We start from the raw sequence: 22,539 nt of genomic DNA, 5'->3' as shown, positions 1-22,539 counted from the left end.
TCCCAACTGTTAGCCTTCAGGTTTGTTTGGGTTACACTATATTCTTATTTGCTCATGGCACCCCTAAATGCTGAGAGCAGTAATGATACAGACCACCCCAGACTGTGCACATGTGCCATCTACTTACTCCACACATCAGTCCCAGGAGGCATTATCAAGGCTAGTTAAATGAGTCAGAGAGGTGAAGTAACCCACCCAAGGTCACATGGCAAGTGAGTAGAGGAGTCTGGAAGAAAACAACCCTGAGCTCACTGACCTGGCACCCTCTTTACCCAGTTCCATCTCCCAGATTTTGAGTGTGACCAAATCCATTTACACTGGATTCTACTGGACTTCTAGACTCAACATCACTGTGAACACTGTGTAGTAGTATCTAGACAACCTGCAGCCTTCCGCTTGGTCTCAATGATTAGTAGAGATTGGTACATAGTAGGTGCTTAATAAATGCTTACCTGAATGAAATTTCCTTGCTATAACACCACTAGCCCTTCTGTCTATGGCAGCATATCTTAGACTTGATAATTAGCACAGAGAAGATCTGGGGAAAAAATGTATTTTCATCTCTCATAGACCTGCAAAGTGAATCCTATTAACTCACTTTTCAAGAGGGTCAGCCTACCCTGTCAGTGACACAGTCCACATAGCACAGACCTGCACTTTCTGACAAACCCTCAAAGCAGTGATGTGGCTGAAAACATTAGATTCTCACAGGTAGCAAAACTTGTTTGCCTTTGAAACAAAGCTGAAGGAGAAAAAAATGCTGCTACATTCTCAGTTTTGGGAGTCTTTCCAGAACTTTAGGTGAAAAGTGGCTCAAACAGCAAGGAAATCAATAGTAGAAAGGGAATCTCTTTATTCTAGTGAAAGGCTCACTTTGCTATACACACAATTAAGAAGACAATGAAAAGTTCTAGCGTAAAAGCTAAAAAAAAGCCTGAGTTTGCCTTTAAATAAAGATTTTACTAAGCTCAGCCAGAAAGCCTCGTAGGTCAGTTTCTGCTCTTTCTAATGGGTAGGGGACAGAACACAAAGACAGGCAGAAAACGCATCTTCATCCCAGCACCCAACGCACTTCTCCGCAATCAGTTTTGGCTTTGGTTTCACATAATTCAAACAACCCGGCCTCTTCTCATGTTGCCGCAATCATTGCTCAGGGAATGGCGCTGCCACCTTTTATCATTTACCTCAGGAAATAAAATAATCAGGACACTGGTTCACGGTGTCCTTCCTAAACTCAATCCAGGCCAGCTCCCCAGCCTGGATCTGTTTCTCAGAAAAGGTACAGGCTGGTGCACCTCAACCAGAACATCGCTCATAAGCCTTAAATCAAGTCTTACAATGACACATCTAAGGATAAATTCGTTTTTAAATACATTTCAGAGAGGAAGGGAGAGATAGAAACATCAATGATGAGAATCACTGATAGGCTGCCTCCTGCACACCCCCTACTGGGGATCAAGCCCACAACCCAGGCATGTGCCCTGTCCAGGAATCGACACTCAACCACTGAGCCACGCCAGCCAGTCCAAGGATTTAACACTGATGTCTTACAGTGATTCCTGTAGTTTGGTGACTTCTGTGTACATTCCCCCCAAATCACACCAGGCAGATTTCTTTGCTTTTAGGACATCCTGTAAGGATAGGATCTAGTCTTAGGGTTGTTTTCCTAGCAACCAGCTCAATGTCTGACACATACCAGTTGCTCAGTAAATATTTGCTGAATCAAGAGGAAAGCAAAGAGTAACCCTTGGGAAAAAATGGATATTCAGTGACCCCTCAAAAGTTTAAGAAATGTCAGCAGAGACACTGTGACATCTGCCATCAGACACTAAGAATTCTGTGAGCCATTAATTTTCCAGCAGTGCTTCTCAAAATGTGGTTGAGAGATACCAAACAGCATCCCACAGGGAAGTTGTTAAAGAGGGAGGTGTCCAAGTTCTACCACAACCTAGGAATCAGCCTCCCTAGAAATGTGGTCTGGAGGTGTACATTTTAACAAGCCCTCAGTGATTTTTTGATTTTTTAAAAAAATATATTTTATTGATTTTTTACAGAGAGGAAGGGAGAGAGATAGAGAGTTAGAAACATCGACGAGAGAGAAACATCGACCAGCTGCCTCCTGCACATCTCCCACTGGAGATGTGCCCGAAACCCAGGTACATGCCCTTGACCGGAATCGAACCTGGGACCTTTCAGTCCGCAGGCCGACGCTCTATCCACTGAGCCAAACCGGTTTCGGCGCCCTCAGTGATTTTTATATGCACTGAACTGTTGTAGAGATGACGGCCTTGTATGAGACACTACACCTGCAGGCCAGGAAGCTATTTCCAAGATGGGAATGGCACCTATTTGAAAACATGACTTGCAAATTATTCCTAAAGTGACAGCAAACCATCTCGTGTGGAGTAAATGACCATGGTACTAGGATATGAAAAGGCATGAGGTGAAGTTGGTGTATTATGAATGTGGCACAGTAAATAAAACAGTGTGTACAAAATATTAGCCATTATGTTCACAATATATAAAATGTATCTAATTAAACAATTATGAATCTATTTTGTGCCCTAGAAATGTTTTTGGGGAAAGATGGTAAAAATGTCATTGGAGCTAAGATGAAAGTGTTTTGTTTTGGAAAAAGAAAAAAAAAGGCATGAGGTGAAAAGGGGGTTTTAAGATCAACTATGTCTAAAAAGGTTGTGTTAATGTATAACAAACAACAGTTGCACCTACTGAGTCCTTTTATGTGCCTGGCATTTTAGTATGACTTTCATATAAATAACCTTAATTTCACCAAGATTCTGAGATATAGGTGGTAACATTCCCATTTTACCAATTAGAAAATAAAGGCTTAGTCAGCGGTTCTCAACCTGTGGGTCTCGACCCCTTTGGGGGGTCGAACGACCCTTCTTCACAGGGGTCACCTAAGACCATCGGAAAACACATATATAATTACATATTGTTTTTGTGATTAATCACTATGCTTTAATTATGTTCAATTTGTAACAATGAAATTGGGGGTCACCACAACATGAGGAACTGCATTAAAGGGCTGCGGCATTAGGAAGGTTGAGAACCACTGGCTTACATGAAGTTGCTCAAGGTCACAAGGCTAGCAGCGCTGGATAAACTGAATATCCATACAATGGACACTGCTCAGCAGTAAAAAGGAATGAACATGCAACCTCAAAATAAGTATGCTGAATGAAAGAAGCCAGACCAAAGGAATTCAGACTATATGACTCCATTTCTAGAGTATTCTAGAAAATGCAAATTAACTACAGTGGCAGAAAGCAGATCAATGCTACCTGGTCATGGGCGAGTGGAAGGAGGAGGAGGGAGGGGTTACCAAGGGAACTAAAACTTTTAGAAGTAGCAGGCTCTTCACTATCTTGATTGTATAGTGATGGTTTCAGGTTTCAAGACTTGTCAAACACACACTTTAACTAGTATGTGCAGTTTACTATATGTTAATCATACATCAATAAAGCTGTCTAAAAGCAAGTAAAAAGAGAGAGAAGTGCAGGGCCTAAGAAAGCAGTACCTCCTAATGCTCTATTTTATTTAATTTAATCTTATGTTCCTGAAATATCTTTTTCCTTTTTCTTTCTGCAGCAGGAAGATTTATTACGGAATGTAACAGAATCAATTTTAAATACAACCACCAAATGGTGTGTAGAGCTCTTACTCTAACCTCTAAAACCGAGGAAGTAATAACATAAGCCTAAAATGATCACCAGCAGTGATTCGTGTTCTTTCCAAGTACCAGTAATGCTATTGCCATCAAAAGATTAGGACAAGAATTGGAGGGGAAAATGTTAAATGAGTCCATACCTGTAAATATTTTTGAGCACCTGTTATGTGCCAGATACTTTTGAAAGGAAAAAATGCATTAAGAAACAATTCAAGGAAGTATAGAGGTATCATTAATAATTTTAGTGTTCCTGACTAAGGGATGATGTTGCTCTCTGCATCCAAACTTAAGAGAGGAAGCCTTAAGAGAAAAAGCAAAGAGGTATGACTATAGCTAGCTATCAAAGTAACAAACTAGCGACAAAATGATGCATTAAACAGTTAAGAGAACATCCAAGTGCAAAAACATAAAACCATAATGTCCTTCAGCATAACTGGTTCAAAGTATACCCAGGTTTTATAACTTGAACCCTCCCTAAGAGAGTCCTCAGGGTTAGCCCAAGTCTTGTAAATAGTTTATCTGTTAAGAAAATAATTTAGAGCCAACTGTTGATTAACCATGGTTAAAATAAGTATTTGACCTTGACTTTGTGTTTTTTTAAAAAAATTTACTATGCATCAGGAACACATTTAAATATTAGAAGGCATTTACTTATTGGATTAATAGTAACAAAAACCAAATGCCTATAGCAGCATGGGAGACCTCACAACACTGCCCACCAATCGGATGAGGAAGCCTGGGGGGCAGTGCCCTCTCCTCTGCCAGCGCCTCTGGGAAGGGAGGGCTGGGGGAAGGGGAAGCAAGGGGAGTTCCAAAGTGGCCCTGGGATCAATCCTGCAAGGTTGTGAGGAATTGGGTTTTGAGGGATCCTATCGGTGGGGGTGTGTCTCACTGAGAATTGAAGGAAAAAAAGGTCGGCTAAGAAACAGAGCCTGATTACCATTTGGCAGCTTTTTGTCAGTTAATTCCTGAACATTTATACATACACTAGAGGCCTGACACACGAAATTCATGCAAGAGTAGGCCTTCCTTTCCCCGGCTGCTGGCACCGGCTTCCCTCTGGCACCGGGGACCTGGGCTTCCCTTGCAGCCCCACAGCCCCAGCTTCCTCTGGAAGGTCATCTGGTCTAATTACGCTTTTATTATTATAGATAGATGATATACACACAGCACTTTTACTCTTTGGGAGGCAGTATTAACTCAACATGTATGAGAACAGCTCAAAGTTAGAATGCTTAGTTTGAATTCTTGCTCAGTCTCACAAGCTCTGTGACTTGGCCAAGTTACAGCATCTCCTTAAGATAGTTTTCTCATCCATAAAACAAGGCTAAAAAATACCATAGTATCCACCTTGTTGATTTCTGTGAGGATTAAATGAGATAACACATGCTCCAAACATAGCATACTAAATGTTCAATAAATGTCCACCATTCTTGTTTAGATAGCTGAAAATGGCCATTGTAGTCCTAAATATTGGATACAATTTACCAGATAAGTTTATATTACATCCTTTTTGTACCGGAGGGAATGTTATAATCACTTAAGAATCAAAATTAGTTATAAGGTGGAATTCACCTGTTAATCAAAATACAATTTTATTTTGAAAGTATCTTGCCTAATACTTTTGCAACACTGCCCTTTAGGGAATAAATGTAAAAAAAATAGTTTGAAAAAACTGAAACTCTGGGGGATTTTGCATTTTCATATTTCTGTCCTATTTTAGAAGCGGATCTGGTACCCTGAGAACACGAAACTAGCAAGTAAGACTCAGTACCTACCTCCTTCTGTATACCTTTAATTTCTGAACATTCCTCTAGTTTTTTTAAAACATCCTGGGTAACCAAGAGTGCGTCAGAGAAGATACTTTCATTTTCTAGAAGAAAATTCATCTGGGAGTGTTTTGTCTCATACTCTGAATGTAAAACAAAATAAAAAAAATCAGTGATTCATTACTTGAAATGATTTTTAAAAGTTTAAGCTGAGAAGCTTCAGGTCATAGATTGCATTTGTGAGTAATGCAGCACACCAGTTATGAGTAATAAATAGAAACCGGTGTCTCTAACATCTTCCTTCTTTGTGCCATCCTCATCCTGGTTAAAGTTATGGGCAAGTATAAAAAATGGTGCACTGTTATTCCAATATTGCTTTTCTGCTCTGTAGATCAGCTTCAGATTTTCAACACTCACAAACACAGATACTTTTACAAGAATACCCTGATAGGAATAATGTATTGATTTTTATATCCTATCTAACAGTGGTCTTTGGTAAATTTATCAATGAAACAAAAAAATTCATAAAGGTCATTGAATCCAGTAACTGACGACAGGAGGATAGATTACAAAACAACTATTACACGTGCATTACCTGGTTCTGTGCTGGCCTCCTTTGCCTCACTGCAGGCTTGTACAACAGGGGAGGAAGGACAGACTTCCGCAGTGAGAGGAGTCTCCACTGGCGTGTCTGCATCCCCCTGAAGCTCCTGGGCAGGGGAAGGACCCACACTCATCTCTTGTGCAACCACCGTAGGGACGGCTTCCTGTGTCTCGGCCTTCACCGGGGTGGAACCCTCCCGGGGAGGAGGAGGCTCTCCCGCACCCTCTGAAGAAAGGACTTCTACTTCAGGCTTCTCTGACTCTTTCCTGAATGACTCCAAGGGTGGCACGGAGACATCCCTCACCACCTGACCCTGAACAGAGCAGTTTACAAGGCTACTCAGGAGATTTTTACAACTAACAGCCACATCAAACATCTGGAGGCTGTCGGCTAAAGAGATGATTTTGGAGAAGTTGTGCTTGCCCACAGGTAGTTTGCCAGTGTACATCATCTCTAACAAGAGGGCGAACTCCTCGGGGCTCACCACGGATGCATCGATGGAGATGGTGTCTGTGTTGTCCAGCAGGGTTTTGAAGAGGAGGCTGGCAGCGGCCAGGACAAGTTTGTGGGCCCTGAAGTAAATGGTCCCAATGGAAATGGTGCAGTCACAGAACTGCTGCTCCTTGCACAGTGTGTAGAGCTGCTGGAGCAGCTGCCGGCTGTAGTTGGGGAGCTCCATCGGATTGGCTCTGCCGCGAGGCCGTCTCTTCCTCTCTTCTTCCAGAACCCGCTTTGTGAGGATCAGCGCTAGATCCTAGAGAAACCCCAAAAGGCCATGTTAATACTTCACAACACACAGGGAAGTGCCTTGAATGAAATATTAAAATAAAACCAACAAAAGGCAATTCACTCATTCATTAACAAATGCTGCTTAATATGAAGGGGCACTGAGCCAGGTATACAAAATTAATAGTGCTGATAACTATCATGTGTTTAACTGCATGAACAGGACTATACGTAGTGCTTCACCTGCATGATCTTATTTAAGCCTCACAACAACTCTATGGGAAAGATACTACATCCTCCCCATTTTCAGAGGAGACTGAAATGCAAGGGGCTGAGAGAACCAGCCGAAGGGAAAGCAGCCATTAAATGGCATGCCCATATCTCACTGCTTTCAAAGCTGTATGTGTTCCTGCTATCCATGAGTTCTCAGCCAACTGAAGGAGACAAATATATAGACAGTTATAACACAACTAGAGGCCTGGTGCACAAAATTTGTGCACGGGGTGGGGAGGCTCAGCCCAGCCTGCACCCACTCTAATCCGGCAATCGGACATCCCTCTTGCAATCTGGGACCGCTGGCTCCTAACTGCTCACCTGCCTGCCTGTCTGATTGACCCTAACCACTCTGCATGCCTGCCTGATTGCTCCTAAACACTCTCCCCTGCTGGCTTGATCACCCCTAACTGCTCTGCCTGCCTGCCTGCCTGGTCACCCCTAACTGCTCTCCCCTGCCTGCCTGATCACCCCTAACCACCTCTGCCTTGGCCCCCTGCCACCATGGCTTTGTCCGGAAGGACATCAGGGAGACGTTCAGTCTATCCAGTCTAATTAGCATATTACTCTTTACTCTTTTATTAGTATAGATGTCCTCATCTTATCCCACCTACTGGCAACATTGCGCATGAGTCACGACTGCCTCCCTCTAACTAGTAAGTGCATTTCCACTTGCTCCTGCTCTCTGGTTCACCTAGCAGCTCACTAGCCTTCTCAGTTTCCTCTGGTCAGATGCCCTCTGTATCACTTTGACCTCTCAAGTTGGAGTGCTTCAGGACTCAGCCATGTCACCTCCTCTCTTCTCTCTCATCTGATTCCTTAAGTGTGAAACCTCTAAATGCAGACAGCTTTCAGATTTGTATTTCCATCTCAGACCTCTCCTCGGAACTCCCAATGCACACCTTCAACTAGGCACGCAAATCTCCAACTGGAGGCCTGACAGGTTTCTTCAACTTACACCTAAAACTCTCCTGCCATCTTCCCCACTTCACAGCAATTCTGTCCTTCTGGTTGTTCAGGCTAAAAACCTTTGTTTCCCTGTTTCTTTTCATATTCCCTATCCAATCCTTTATAAATCCTGTTGGCTCCACCTTCAAAATATATCCAAAATCCAATCACTTACCACCACCTCCACTGGCTATACTCTGGTCAGTCCAAGCCACCAACTCCTTTTATCTGGATGATTGCAACAGTGTCCTAGCTTGTTCCTGCCCTTCCTAGCACCCCCCTACCCTACCCCACTTTTAACCCAGTAGTCAGATTGGTCTTCTTAGCACATAGCCGTCATCTTGTCATCTGTTTGCAAAAAGCCTCCATAGCTTGGAGTCTCAGTAAAAGCCAAAAGCCTACAATCCCTTCATGATTTGGCTGTCATTGGCTCTCCAGCGTCATCTACACTGTCCCCTCACCATTCTGCTCTAAGCACACTGCCTTCCTTGCTGATCCTGGAATACACTGGGCATGCTCCTCCTCAAGGTTTCTTCACATCCGCGCATGGCTCCCTCTCTCCCTTCCACCAGGTCTCTGCTGAAAGGCTATATTATTAGTGAGGCCTTCTCTGATCGTGTTCTTTAAATAGCAACCTCCTCTCCAACCCCAGAACATCCCAGCCCTCCTACTCTATTTTTCATCATAGAATTTATCACATAGTGACATACTGTATTTTAACTGTTTATTATGTAAGCTCCATTATGGAAGGACCTTTATTTTATTTTTTTTTATCATTTGCTATATCCTAGTACTTAAAATTCTGCCTAACACAATTATTGTTGGTTAGTTGGTGGAATGGATAAATGAATGGAAGAAAATACAAGGATAGAGAATGCACTTAGAGACCCAGGACAGGGGAGTCCAGGAATTAGAGTAAGGTTTTCAGTAGGAGCTAGCAGCTGACCTGTCAATAAATAAGTAAATACTGATGAGGTGAAAAAAGTCGGGGGGGGGGGGGGGGGAGGGGGGCGGGGAGGCATTCCTAGCAGGGAAGCCTGCATGAGGCACACAAGTAAGAACACATCAGAGAATGGAGGGAGGAGGATTGGGAGCTGCGGTTATAAGGAGTTCTGTGATAGTGGAAAGGCAGGGACAGGGAGTGTCAGGAGATGAATCTGGAGAGGCAGGCAGGGGTTCTGGTCAGAGAGATATAAGCCATGCTTAGGAGCTCGGAATTATCCTACAGGCAATGAGGAGCCACCGACGGGTTTAAAGGGGTTTAAGCAGGAAAGTCACATGGTCAAATATGCATTTTTAAATAAGACTTGTACAGAATTTGAGGGGAATAATGCTAGAGACAGGCTCTATTATGGCAGGAGCTTAGGGAAAAATCAATGAAGGCTTTAACTAGGGAAAGTAGTAATAGAATAGAGGAGAAGAGACAGCCAAAAATAGTTAGAAAGTGTAACTGTCATGATTCAGGGCCTGAATGGGTGTGACTCCCAGGTTCCTGGTTTGGTGAGGTGATCCAGGTAATACAAGAAAAAGATAGTTAAGTTTTGGGTTTGAGGATCTGATGATGACAGCAAAATTGTGTAACCTCACTTATATAAAGCAAAAAGTATAGTAAAAATAATAGGATAGAAAGACATATGTCAAAATAACACTGGTTGCCTTTGTTAGCAGAATTATGGATAATGCCCTTTCTACTCCTCCATTATTTTTTTTTACATTGAACAATTTACCATTTTACATAGTTAGATGTTAGTTTATTCATATTCTCTGCACCGAATTTGAGGTTCTATCCTAAGTGGTTTGCTTGTATACTTGTTTTACAGAAAGCAGCTGATAATTCTGAAGGACAAAGAAGTGAGGAGGCTGACATGAGACGTAAAAGAGTTGAAGCTCTTAAGGTATAGACTGGAAATGGTTTTCTTAGAGAAAATTGAAACTTAGGATAGAGAATTGTGTTAAGCCTTTTGTAGTTCAGTCATCGATATTCTCTTGCCTTAATTTTTCTTTCCCTTTTATCCATCAATTTTTGGTTTCTAAAAAGTAGTGCTTTTTCACTCTTTATATCACATTTATGGAAAGCAATTTGATGAAACCACACCATTATTTCTTTATTTTCTACATTTGGAACTGGCAGATAGAAGTAGAATACTTCCGTGTTCCAGTTTCTGGTCCAGCGTGTAAGGAGTTTAGAAGTCACCATTTTATCCTGACAGCAAAATAAAAAGCTAAACAAGTTGAAAAATCAACAACTCTTAGATCAGCCAGAGAAGTGAGGTCATAGGGCAAACCTGCTGCCCCCAAAACTGAAGAAACAGAGAGGCAGATACAGAGAATCACTGCCCCTGAGAGCAGAAACCCACCAACAGACAACCTCCATGGGGACCAGTGCAGGATAAACTGATACAGACATGGGGGAGAAGAATTAGGATTATTTCATTAATACAAGGCACTTACATATCTGTGAAGCAGTATAATACAAAGTGGACCTGAACTAGTTATAGATGTATATTGCAAACTATAGGGCAACCACTATAAAAAGTTTAAAAAGTATAACATGTTAAGAAAGAAGAGAAAATGGAATCATGTAATACGGTCAACTAAAACCACAAAGGTGGAAAGGTGTGGAAGACAAAAACTGGAAAGAGAACAAGGGCAACATATAGAAAATATTAGCAAATATGGCAGATATCAATTCAACTATATCAATAATCACTTTAAATGTCAATGGTCTAAATATACTGATTAAAACACAGATTGTCATTATGGATCAAACAGGACCCAAATCTATGCTGTCTACAAGAAACTCATGTAAGTATACAGACAGATTTAAAATAAGGGAATGGAGAAAGATATAGCATACTAACATTCATCAAAAGAAAGCAGAAGTAGTTATATTAATTTCAGGTAGAGCAGACCTCAAACAAGGAAACTTATTAGGAATAAAACAGGCATAGTGAAAAAATAGGGACATAGTTGAAGTCAACAGCACCATCAATTAACTGGATAGAATGCACATCTATAGACTTGCTTCATCCAACAACAGCAAATTACACATTCTTCTCAAGCTCACAAGGAAAAGTCACCAAGATAGACCACATTGTGGGCCATAAAACACACCTTAACTAACTGGACAAAATAGAAGTCATACAATCTCTGCTCTCAGACCAAAATGGAATTAGACTAGAAATTATTAACAGAAAGATAGCTGAAAAATCCCCAATACTTGGAGACTGAAGTCTACAAGCAAGGTTAAAAAGACTGAACAGAATTATGTATTTACCAATACACAGATATTAAAAACATGGTGATAAATTTGACCAATAAAAGGAGAATGTGAATAGTTAAGGCAGGAAACATTCAAGGGTGACCAAGGGCTACTTAATAAATGTAAGCTGGCAATGTTGAAAGTTGAAATTGTACTGAAAGTAACAGGAAAACTAACTAAAGAACAGACTTTTGGCAAAATGGCACACTGAGCTGATGTAAATGGACCTTTTCTCCCACAGAGATGCTGGATTAAACAAAACAAAAATGCTTTAAAAATATATAGCCAAGCTAAAAAAAAAGAAAAAAAATAAGGAAATTCTCAAACACTTGAAATGAAAGAGACATCAAAATCAAAGCCAAACAGTAAGTGGGAGTTGAGGCCATGGTGGCCCACGGGGGTTTCAAACTCCAATACAGGCCCTGGGCTTGGAGGAGAAAGCACTAATGCTCACACAGAGGCTGGCAATATAGCTTTAGGCAGGCAGAAGGTGAGAGAGTTGGAACTGAGACCCTTGCACAAAGAACCTCAAACACCTATCCCTCCTCGAAATGCTGTTTAAAAAATCTCTGCTCACTGGTTCAGTGAACAGCAATAAAAGTTGCTAATTAGTGCTGGCGAGGATGTGGAGAAAAAGGAACCCTCCTGCACTGCTGGTGGGAATGCAGACTGGTGCAGCCACTGTGGAAGACAGTATGGAGTTTCCTCAAAAAGTTAAAAATGGAACTCCCATTTGACCCAGTAATCCCACTTCTAGGATTATATTCCAAGAAACCAGAAACACCAATCAGAAAGGACATATGCACCCCTATGTTCATAGCAGCAAAATTTACAATAGCTAAGATTTGGAAACAGCTTAAGTGCCCACCAGCAGATGAGTGGATTAAAAAATTGTGGTACATCTACACCGGTGATTCTCAACCTGTGGGTCGAGACCCCTTTGGCGGTCGAACGACCCTTTCACAGGGGTCGCCTAAGACCATCCTGCATATCAGATATTTACATTCCGATTCATAACAGTAGCAACATGACAGTTATGAAGTAGCAACGAAAATAATTTTATGGTTGGGTCACAACATGAGGAACTGTATTTAAAGGGCCAGAAGGTTGAGAACCACTGATCTACACAATGGAATACTATGCCCATATAAAAAAGAAGGGACTTTTACCATTTGCAACAGCATGGATGGAACTGGAGAGCATTATGCTAAGTGAAATAAGCCAGTCGGAGAAAGATAAATATCACATGATCTCACTCATATGTGGGATATAATGATCAACATAATTTGATGAACAAGAATAGATTGATCTAGAGAGAAATGGTAGGGGGCGGGGTTAGAGAGCAACTAAAGGACTTGTATGCATGCATATTAGCATAACCAATGGACACAGACACTGGGGCGATGGGGGCTTGCCCGGGGTGGAAATGACTGGGGGGGGGGGGGGTGTCAAGTGGGGAAAAAGGAGACATATGTAAAAGTTTAGACAATTAAAAAAAAAAAGTTGCTAATTATTCAGGCCTTGAGTAGAGGAAACAGTATCCGCAAGAAATCTAAAATGTAGGCTTATGCCATAGAGGTGTAACATCCAAATGTACACCCTGCATCCTACAGAAATTGTGAGCAGAGAAATTAACATAAAAGCTGGTCTTTGACATGCATCAGAAAAAAACCCAGAATACTTTCATAACCCTAGGTATAGACTCACACAGGGAAAAAGGAAAATATAGAAAAGAGCTCACTGTTACAAACCATATGAGGAAACATGAATGTGAAAGGTAAATCTATAAAAGCTAACAGTAGAAAATGTCAGAGGGTATCTTTGAAGCAAGGGTAGAAAAACTTTTTAAACTAAAAGCCAAAAAAAAGGTAGAAGAAAAAAGGGTAAAGGATAAATTTGACTATATTGATATTAAAGGTTTCTGTCAAAGAACACTGTAGACATAAATAAACAAATGGGCAAATGGTAGAACTAGGAGATAATATTTGCAAAGTTTAAAGGCAACAAAAAATCAAATCTAGAATATTTAAGAAGTTTCTGTAAATCTTAGGGAAAAAATTGAAATCCAAGTGGAGATGGGAAATGGGCAAATTATATAACTACACAAGTCAGAGAAGGAGAAGCTTATTTAATTGATAACAACTATAGTAGCAGTCGTTGTTACAACAGCATCTAACATTTATTTTGATGAGGCAGATGCTGTAATTATCCCCTTTTACTGATGGGGAGCCTAAGGCCAAAAGAGGTTGAGTAATTTCTCCAAGGTCTCACAGTAACGTGTGACGGAACATGGATTTGCAACCAGGGCACCACTGGTGGGTTTACAAATTGATACAGCTGTACCGGAAAAAAAAAATTATGGTAATATTTAGTAAAATTTTCTGTGCATATATCCCTTATGACCCAGTAACTCTAGGTATATATCCTAGAAAAATTCTCACATAAGGAAACATAGCCAGAAAGATCACTGGGGTATTATCTGTGGTAGCAGGGACAGGAGAGGCAATTTAGATGTCCATCACTAAAAGAATGTAAGTGTCTATGATGTATACTATGGAATATAGTACATTACAAAGAACCACCAAGTAGTTATTCAGACCAAAACATGGATAGATCTTAAATAACCAGTGTTGAGTAAAAATATAAGAACCAGAATGAGATCTAGAGCATGACACCATTTACATAAGTCAAAAATGCACAATCAAAACAATACTATGTGGTACATAAAGTGACATATATAGCCAAAGACATTTTATCAAATATACATAAGAGTGGGTGCTCTGGGGGGAGGGAAATGGGAGTAGGGGTTAATGAAAAACCAAACAAGAGGTGCCTTGCCCAGATTGATATAGGAAGCTCTCTGTATCGTCCCAAAATGGCAAAAATAAAAATAAAAAGCCACATGGGGAAATGAATCACCAAAAAGGAAAGTCAGTAAATGCAGGAAATAACACAAATAGCATTCCCAAAAACTGGAAACCATAAAAATTATAGAATATTATGGAAAATCCTAAACTTGTTTCATTTTAATAAGCAGGTAGAATAAAGGAAGGCCATATGAAACAAGATAATATCAAAAAAGAATAGACAAATGTGAAAAAGAACTTTTAGGAATAAAAAATTAAGTCACCAAAATTCATCCATTGATGAATTACATAGATTAGTTATAACTAAAGAGAAAATTAGTGATTAGGAAGAGAAGTCTGAGAAAATTACTTGGAAGGTGGCAGATTAAAGAAACAGAAATATAAAAGAGAGGCTAAAAGACATGGAAGATAGAATAAGAAGGATGCACATGCATCTAATAGGTGTTCCAGATGGAGGCAATGGCAAACATGTGGGAAAAGCAATTTGAAGATACAATTTCTGAAAATTTCCCAAAATTAAAGACAGACATGAGTCTTCAGAATAAAAAGTTCAAAATAACACAGGGAAAAAATTATAAGAAATCCAAGAGAAAAAGATACTACTTATAAGAGAATGACAACTGGACTAATACAGACTTCTCATTAATAAAAACAAATGTCAGAAGAAAATGGAGTAAGTTTTCAAATATTAAGGAAAATAACAATCAATCAAGTATCTATAACCAGTTTGATATAACATCATCTTTAGACAAAGATAGAAGACTCACTGACTGTCATTAAAAGAATTACCAAAGGAAGGAAATGGAATCAGAAAGAAGGGATACAATGTAAAAGAAAAACAAAAGCAAGTAGCAAGCAAAGAAATTGTTAAATATATCCAGTAGAAAAGTTAAAATCACAAACTGATAACACCAAATGTTGGTGAGCATGGGAGTGACTAGAACTCTCATGCATTGCTGGTGGAGTGTAAAATGGTACAACCACTTGGGAGAACAGTGTGGAGGTTTCTTATAGTAAAAAATGAACTACTGATAAGGCAACAACATGGACAAATTTTTAAAATATTAAGTCAAAGGAAAACACAAAAGAATACAAACCACATGACTTAATTTAGAGGTAACAGAAATACAGGCAAAACTGATGTATAGTGATAAAAATCAGATAGTGTTTGTGGAGGCTGTTGGGGTAGTGTGGGGAAGGGAACTGAACAGAAAGACACACAAAGGAACTTTCTGGGGAAATGAAAATGTTCTACATCGTATTTTGGATGGTCATTAAAGTGTAGATTATTTGTCAAAACTGTTAAAATAGAAAACTTAAGCTCATTGGACTGCATGTTAATTATATCTCAATAAAAAAGAAATTAAGAAATGTGTTGGTACACCTAAAATGCACTGACTGTTTAAAATGGGCATGGGAAGGGGAGGTTAAAAACAATGTAGAATAATGATAACCACAGTACCTACCACTTATTAAATGCTTACTATGTGCCAGGCACTATTTATATTGACTTGTTTAATCCTTTTAACAATTCCACAAAGTAGGTACTCTTATTATCCCCATTTTATAGATAAGAGAGGTTACACTTACCCAGAGTTACACAGCTAGGACAAGGTCCACACTCAGGCAGTCTGGTTCTGGTCTGAAGTTAAAAATTAACAACACAGAAGACAAAAGAAGGGAGACTAGAGTTAAAATGTTCCGAAGTCAAGGGGATGACAAAAACAATGACTAACTTTAACCTTTGTTACGTGATGTATGTTAACAGGTAAGAGCAAAGGGAACAGAAGCTAAATATTTGCAAACAAGAGGTATAAAAGGGAATCAAGAAAAATGTGATTGATCCAATAGCAATTGAAAAAAGAAAGTGTAATAAATAAAAAAACAACTTAAGATGGTACAAATAATTCCAAATGTATTAGTAATTACAATTTTTAAAAAGGCAGGTTAAACTTTCTTGTTAAAAGGCAGAGAGAGCCCTGGTTGGTATAGCTCAGTTGGTTGGAGTGTCATCCCATGCACCAAAAGATACTGGGTTTGATTCCTGGTCAGGACACGTGAAGGAAGCAACCAATTGATCTCTTTCTCTCTCTCTCTCTCTCTCTCTCTCTCTCTCTCTCTCGGCACGTGCAGGAAGCAACCAATTGATGTTTCTCTCTCTCAAAAAATTAAAAGGTAGAGAGATTCTCTGTTTGGATTTTCAAAAAGGGGGGGGGGGGAGCACCTAGCTATATGTTGCTTTTAAAATAATGAAATGTGGGTGTTTTTACATGTAAAAAGTGTTTAGCACATGATAAATACTACATGTGTTAGCTGTTATTATTATTACCAAGAGAAACTGTGAATCATTCTCATTAAATAGTTTTTAAAAAAATATATTTTCATTGATTTCAGAGAGGAAGGAAGAGGGAGACATAGAAACATCCATGATGAGAGAGAATCATGGATCGGCTGCCTCCTGCAAGTCCCCCACTGGGGATCGAGTCCACAACCCGAGCATGTGCCCTTGACCGGAATCAAACCTGGGACCTTTCAGTTCACAGGCCAATGCTCTATCCACTGAGCCAAACTTGAAGCTAGCCATCTGACATGACAGCTGAAGTATCTATCTGTAAATAAACAATTAAACTATATAATCTTTGTAGACCGCTTCCAGGTACATACTACTGCTATTAAGGGATACACTAGTGATTTGGGGGCTGCTGAAATATACGAAAAGGCTAAGTTATACTTTGCTGATCTCACAACTAAAATGTAAAAGCCTCTGACATATTTTAGTAAGTTTACCCCTAAATCCCTTTGCAAAGATGTTAAATGGAGGAAAGAGAATCTAGCATAAATAGAATGTCACAAAAGTGTGCTTTTCAGAGTTAAGAAACTATAGTGTAAATACTGCATGTTGGAAATCTCTAAGGGAATCCTGTAGATTCTCATATAGAGGCAACCTAAATCATGTTATTAAGCACTTCCTGAAATTGCTAATCTTGGGAAAATTGTCAAAGGTCCTAGGGGGAAAACATTTAAGCAACAAAAGAGCACCAGAATGATGAATGTTCCTCAAAGGAACAATATTAAAGCCTCAAGAAAAGACTATACTGATATAGAATAAAGATACATTGAAAAAACTTAATTGGTTGAACCAAGTGCTGCATAATGACCCAAAACACAAATGGGACTTCAGCATACTAGTAAAGTGAAAACGAGGCCAGCTTTCTAAAGAAAGCACATATATATTCTTTCTATCTATCTATCTATCTATCTATCTATCTATCATCTATCTATTCATTTACAATTTTATTCTGCCTTCTTCCAAAAACGAATTGGAAGTTTGAAAATTCTTTAAGTTACAAAGAAACAACAGTCACAGGAGAAAAAAACACAAAACACAAAAGTAGCAACTAAGTCATAGTTGGTAGAAACTATAGAATCCCTTTAATGAACATAGAGGAATATAGAAACTTACAGTTTTGATCTGTATTGCTTAGTTTAATAAAAGAGATGTTCTGAAATCCACAATTGCTGGCAATATCTTTTGCAAAGCACACAAACAAAGGCCCTCACTGCCACTACCCAAGAGTAAGAGACTTTTCTGTGCCTCAGGAACTGGACCTGCTACTCCTGCATTCATTGTACTTACTTTCCCCTAAGTCAACCAGTAATTTATGGGTCAATTGCCTACTATTTACTCAGCACATTGCTAGGTGCTGTGTGGGAGCCAAGTGAAATAAAACAAGATCCCTGTCCACAGGGAGTTTGTAATCAAGTTGACCCAACACTGAAATGATCAAAGAACAGAACTCTTAAAAGACTCAATCCACAGGAGACAAGAAGAGGGAAAGAAAGAAGAGGAGGGGAAAACAGATTGATCCCAATGAGTGGCAAGGAAAGGGAAAGGGAAAGGGATGGAGCAGGTAAGTGCAAGTTAGGTACAATTTCAACAAGGCAAAGATGAACAGGTAAAGAACTACAGACTGAGGGAGAACCATGACCAGTTCCAGAAGAGAACACTTGGCACATCTGCTGAAAATAATGTCTGTGCACAGGCAACAGGCACTGAAAGGTATCTGATAAGCAGGTGCCATTCTGATTATGGACACTGGGCTGGCTAGGGTGGGTCTCCAAGACGAAGTGTGGAGTACAAGGCTGCCTAGATCACGGAGACCAGAAAATGAGTGGAGGAACTTACATCTACTTGAGGGAGAAGCTTCTGAAATAAAAACAGCAGTGACAGGTAGGATGGACTAATGAGGAAAAGTGAGCAGCAATGCGAAGGAACAATAGGCATCCTATATATATTATCTACAACTGGACAACTGGAGTTCCATGGAGCAGAGGCTGGGCCCAACTATGCTGGATTTCTGTATCCCAATATCCTATATAATAAAAGGCCAATATATAAATCGACCAAATGGTGAAACGACTGGTAGCTCTGACACGCACTGACCACCAGGGGGCAGACGCTCAATGCAGGAGCTGCACCCTGGTGGTTAGTGTGCTCCCACAGGGGGAGTGCCACTCAGCCAGAAGCCCTGAGCCAGGCTCATGGCTGACGAGTGCAGCAGCGCTGGTGGTGGTGGGAGCCTCTCCCGCCTCTTCGGCAGCACTAAGGATGCCTGACTGCCGGCTTAGGCCCACTCCCTGTCAGTTGGACATCCCCGAGGGGCTCCTGGACTGTGAGAGGGTGCAGGCCAGTCTGAGGGACGCCTCATCACCCCCCCTGCAAGAATTTCATGCACCGGGCCTCTAATTCAATGATAAAAGCCATTCTAATACTTGACCAGGGGTCCTCTGTTCTGGTTCCCTAACAATTCTGTACTCTCCTTGCAGAATATCTATCTCAGGGCCTAAGACATTTCTCTTATGGTCTGGTTTGATGCTACCTCACCTGCTTAGAGCATTTTTTCCCTTACTGTTGCTATTGATAATCCCTATCTCCTGAATAAAAATTTTTCTTTCCTTGATGCCTGGTCTCTGCTGGAACCAGAAAGCTGGAAGGGACCTTGCTGAGCCCTATTCACTGCTTTCAGCAAATAGTTCATTACTTTATCTATCACACACTCTTGTCATATGACCAAATGACCTTAGTGCAATCTCTTCCTTTTTTAAGGAAGGAAACGGAGGTCCTGAGAGACAGAGTTGCTCTTTGATCTGAGTCAGCTTTAACCCCGTGGCTGTTTAGTATCTCACAAACAACCAGAATCAGGTGAAATAACAGGCACTCTCAACATAATTAGAGCAAAGATCACAAATTCTGAGACAAGAAATGGGGCATTTGCTCCACACAAAAAGATGATTTAAAATGTAAGGTATCTAAGGAATCAGTTAAGTTAAAAGAGAACCACTAGCAATTATTTCTGAGAACGCGAGGAGGATTGGTGAGGTTAGAAAAGGGTGACTGTAGCTTTTAGCGGGCCCAGATTTCTCAAGTTCAAAAGCAGCTATCATTTGGTCTCTTATCTTACACTGACAGCCTGAAAGGCAGCAATTTATAGTGTAAGGGATGAAGATTTTTGTATCTGACACTCTTGGGTTTATGGTAGTATCTTTTCATATGTATCATCATGGTTATTTCTAATGTTATCATCACTACCATCATCGTTCCATCCCAAATGCTGGTCTACTCCTGTTCCAGTCCCTAAGATTTGCAGCAACACCTGACCGACCTGTGTGCTTTCCTAAGTACATCCTGGTCACTGGGGAATCCAGGTAGCCAGCACAGCTCTGAAGAACTCAGCACTCAAAATTCTAAAGCAGCTGAATCAGGCATAAAACACCCCGTTGGGGATTTGGAGTGCTGTCTACTGAGCTCTATGGCAGAAATCAAGTAAGGATGATGCTACAATAATAATACCTTGCTTATATACTGGGATTTGTGCCTCATCATCCCATTTATCCTCGAAGACTAAGGCTCAGAGATGCCAAATGCCTTATTATGGGCCACAGAGTTAATAAGGGGCAAAAAAGAGCCCAAGTCTCAATTCTCAAACCATGATTCTTTCCTTTGTAATGCGAAAGCCTCACTGAATGCCAAGGCTTAGCTACCACTTCTGCAGATAATTCTCCCTTCCAAGAGCTCAGCAGCCATTAAGTATAGCTGTCAACTCTTGGTCACTTAACAAGTATACTTACAGTCTCGCTCTGAGGGAACTGCCCCACTGGCTCAAGAGACTATATTGTTCTCAATTACCAATTCATGTCTCACAACAAATTAGTCTTAATGACATTTTGCTCTCTCTTCATATTTTACCAAGTTATACTAAAATATTAATCATCAAATAACCACTAATAAGAACTACTAATGATTAAGTACCTTGTTATGTTTATAAGAACTTTTTAAAAAATATATATTTTATTGATTTTTTACAGAGAAGAAGGGAGAGGGATAGAGAGTTAGAAACATCAATGAGAGAGAAACATTGATCAGCTGCTTCCTGCACACCTCCTACTGGGGATGTGCCCGCAACCAAGGTACATGCCCTTGACCGGAATCGAACCTGGGACCCTTCATTCCGCAGGCCAATGCTCTATCCACTGAGCCAAACCGGTTAGGGCTATAAGAACTTTTTACATGTTACCTCCTTTAATACTAACAACCTGGCAAGAAAGTCAAATCCAATTTAAAACAAGTACTGATAGTGAAGAAGTTAAGGAACAGGCCCAAGATCACATAGCAAATCAGTAGACAGGAACTGAGATTTTAATCCAGCAGACCTGATCTTAAAGCTCATGCCCTCTGTCCACTAGAACAGTTTCTCAAGCTTTCATGTGGGTAAGAATCATGGGGGATCTTGCCAAGGAAAGATTCTGATCCAGAAGTTCTGGGTGGGGCCTGAGTTCTGCATTTCTAATAAGCTCGAGGTGATACGAACGCTGTGGGTTCAAAGAATCCTCTCTGAGTCACAAAGGACATGACATTCTCTCTTCCCAAATCTGTTTTTCGCATCTAATTATTATGCTTTAAGCAACCCTTCACCTCTAAAAAGTAACAAGTCATCCTCAAAGCCTTTTTTCCCATTTGCCCTTGGCTCCAGCCTGAAAAAACAAACTCCAGAATAGCTCTGGGAATAAAACATATAAAATACAGAAGATTCCAATAACCAGGCCTTAGTGACTAGCTCTATGGCCTGGCACCAACCCTAACTCCTTTAAAATGCATTTCAGCAACCTGGTCCTCCAGGACTAGCTCAGCTTCCCTGGTTGCTGCCCAAGTAACTCGAGGTCAAAATGCTCCCGATCTCGAGTTAAGTGGTCCACTGAGCCTGGTCAAGCCTTGTAAGGGCCTAAGATGGTACAGCCATTCAATAAAGGTATGCTAAAATGAATACAGTAAAGAAATCTTGGTTCATGACATTATATGTGATCTACTGTGACATATCCTTCCTAGCCACTGTGCCACCAGTCTTCCCCCACAGAATCAGACAATTCTACTTATCCTCCATAGCCTCCTACTCAGATCCCCTGAAAATGGTACTAAATAGCATTTTAAGGCCTGTATTCTCTTTCGTAGTATCAAGTCTAAAATTAAGGATCAATATTATGTGCTGCCTTGACATTTGGTAAAATCAGGAGAGCCTCAAAGGGCTTAATCACAAATCCCACTACCTGCTCTGCTCCCATGGATGAGGTCCTATAGCCAAATAACCTTTCTTATAAAGGGACCAGGTACAGTTCCTGTTTATCCTTGAGCAGTGGGATTTAGTATCCTGCCAGCCCCAATTTTTCAAATAAACCACTCACATCCTCTGGCAGGAGCCAGACGGCACACAATCCTCTTTATGTTACAAAGCCTGCCTCCCACAGCCCCTGGTCCTGCTGCTCCTGAATACAGTCGCACCCCAGCACGGCCGGCTGTGTTCTCCTCTGGGGCCAAGTGTATATGCTTATAAACTGCTGTTAATCTTATCTGTCCAGTGTCCTGTGTTGTAGGTTTGGCCATAACCCTAGGATAAGAATCCCTCCCTTGTCACTGGGATGAAATGGAGGTCATTAAAACATCTTTTTTGCCCAACCCACCAGTTTCTAGTCTTTTCACATCTTTGGATCTCTTCAATGCCTTTGACAGGACCTCAACTACTCTGATGGTAATCATGTCCAGCACTGTGTTAATCACAGTCTATACACTTTCCCATTTACTTCCCCGACCCTCCCTATGAGGTAGAATACCATCATTATCTCTAATTTTCAGGTGAGGAAACTAGTGACCAACAAGGTTATGCAACTTGCCCAAGACTCACAGCTAATGAAGTTGGGCAGAGCTCAGATGCAGATCTGCCTGGCTCTTAATGACTACCTTAGTCTTGACAGGCTCTCCGAGCTCACTGCTGTCATTCCTCAGGCCTCTCACAGACCAACATGTACTGCGGGATGCTGACAGGAGCACCTGCATTTGAGGCACCTTG

At 40.6% G+C, this 22,539-nt stretch overlaps 1 protein-coding gene across 4 annotated transcripts in view; it reads right to left on the bottom strand.

Moving 5' to 3' along the window:
- The window catches only part of ZBTB40 (zinc finger and BTB domain containing 40), a 63,907-nt gene that overhangs the window by 26,536 nt on the left and 14,832 nt on the right, over positions 1–22,539 (bottom strand). For 2 of the 4 annotated variants that reach the window (XM_070404306.1, XM_070404309.1), the window contains exons 2-4: positions 15,731–15,782; positions 6,056–6,818; positions 5,470–5,603 (exon numbers count right to left, since the gene is read on the bottom strand). In XM_070404306.1, coding sequence (XP_070260407.1) covers positions 5,470–5,603; positions 6,056–6,743 — 822 coding nt within the window. In that variant the 5' untranslated portion in view covers positions 6,744–6,818; positions 15,731–15,782. The remainder of the gene's footprint in view (positions 1–5,469; positions 5,604–6,055; positions 6,819–15,730; positions 15,783–22,539) is intronic. The other 2 variants (XM_070404308.1, XM_070404307.1) reach the window with 2 other exon arrangements.

The sequence above is a fragment of the Myotis yumanensis genome, unplaced genomic scaffold, assembly GCF_028538775.1.
Source record: "Myotis yumanensis isolate MYYU_CA2020_CCGP unplaced genomic scaffold, mMyoYum1.0.hap1 SCAF_2, whole genome shotgun sequence".
NCBI lineage: Eukaryota > Metazoa > Chordata > Mammalia > Chiroptera > Vespertilionidae > Myotis > Myotis yumanensis.
This window is presented reverse-complemented; position numbering and strand designations above follow the sequence as displayed.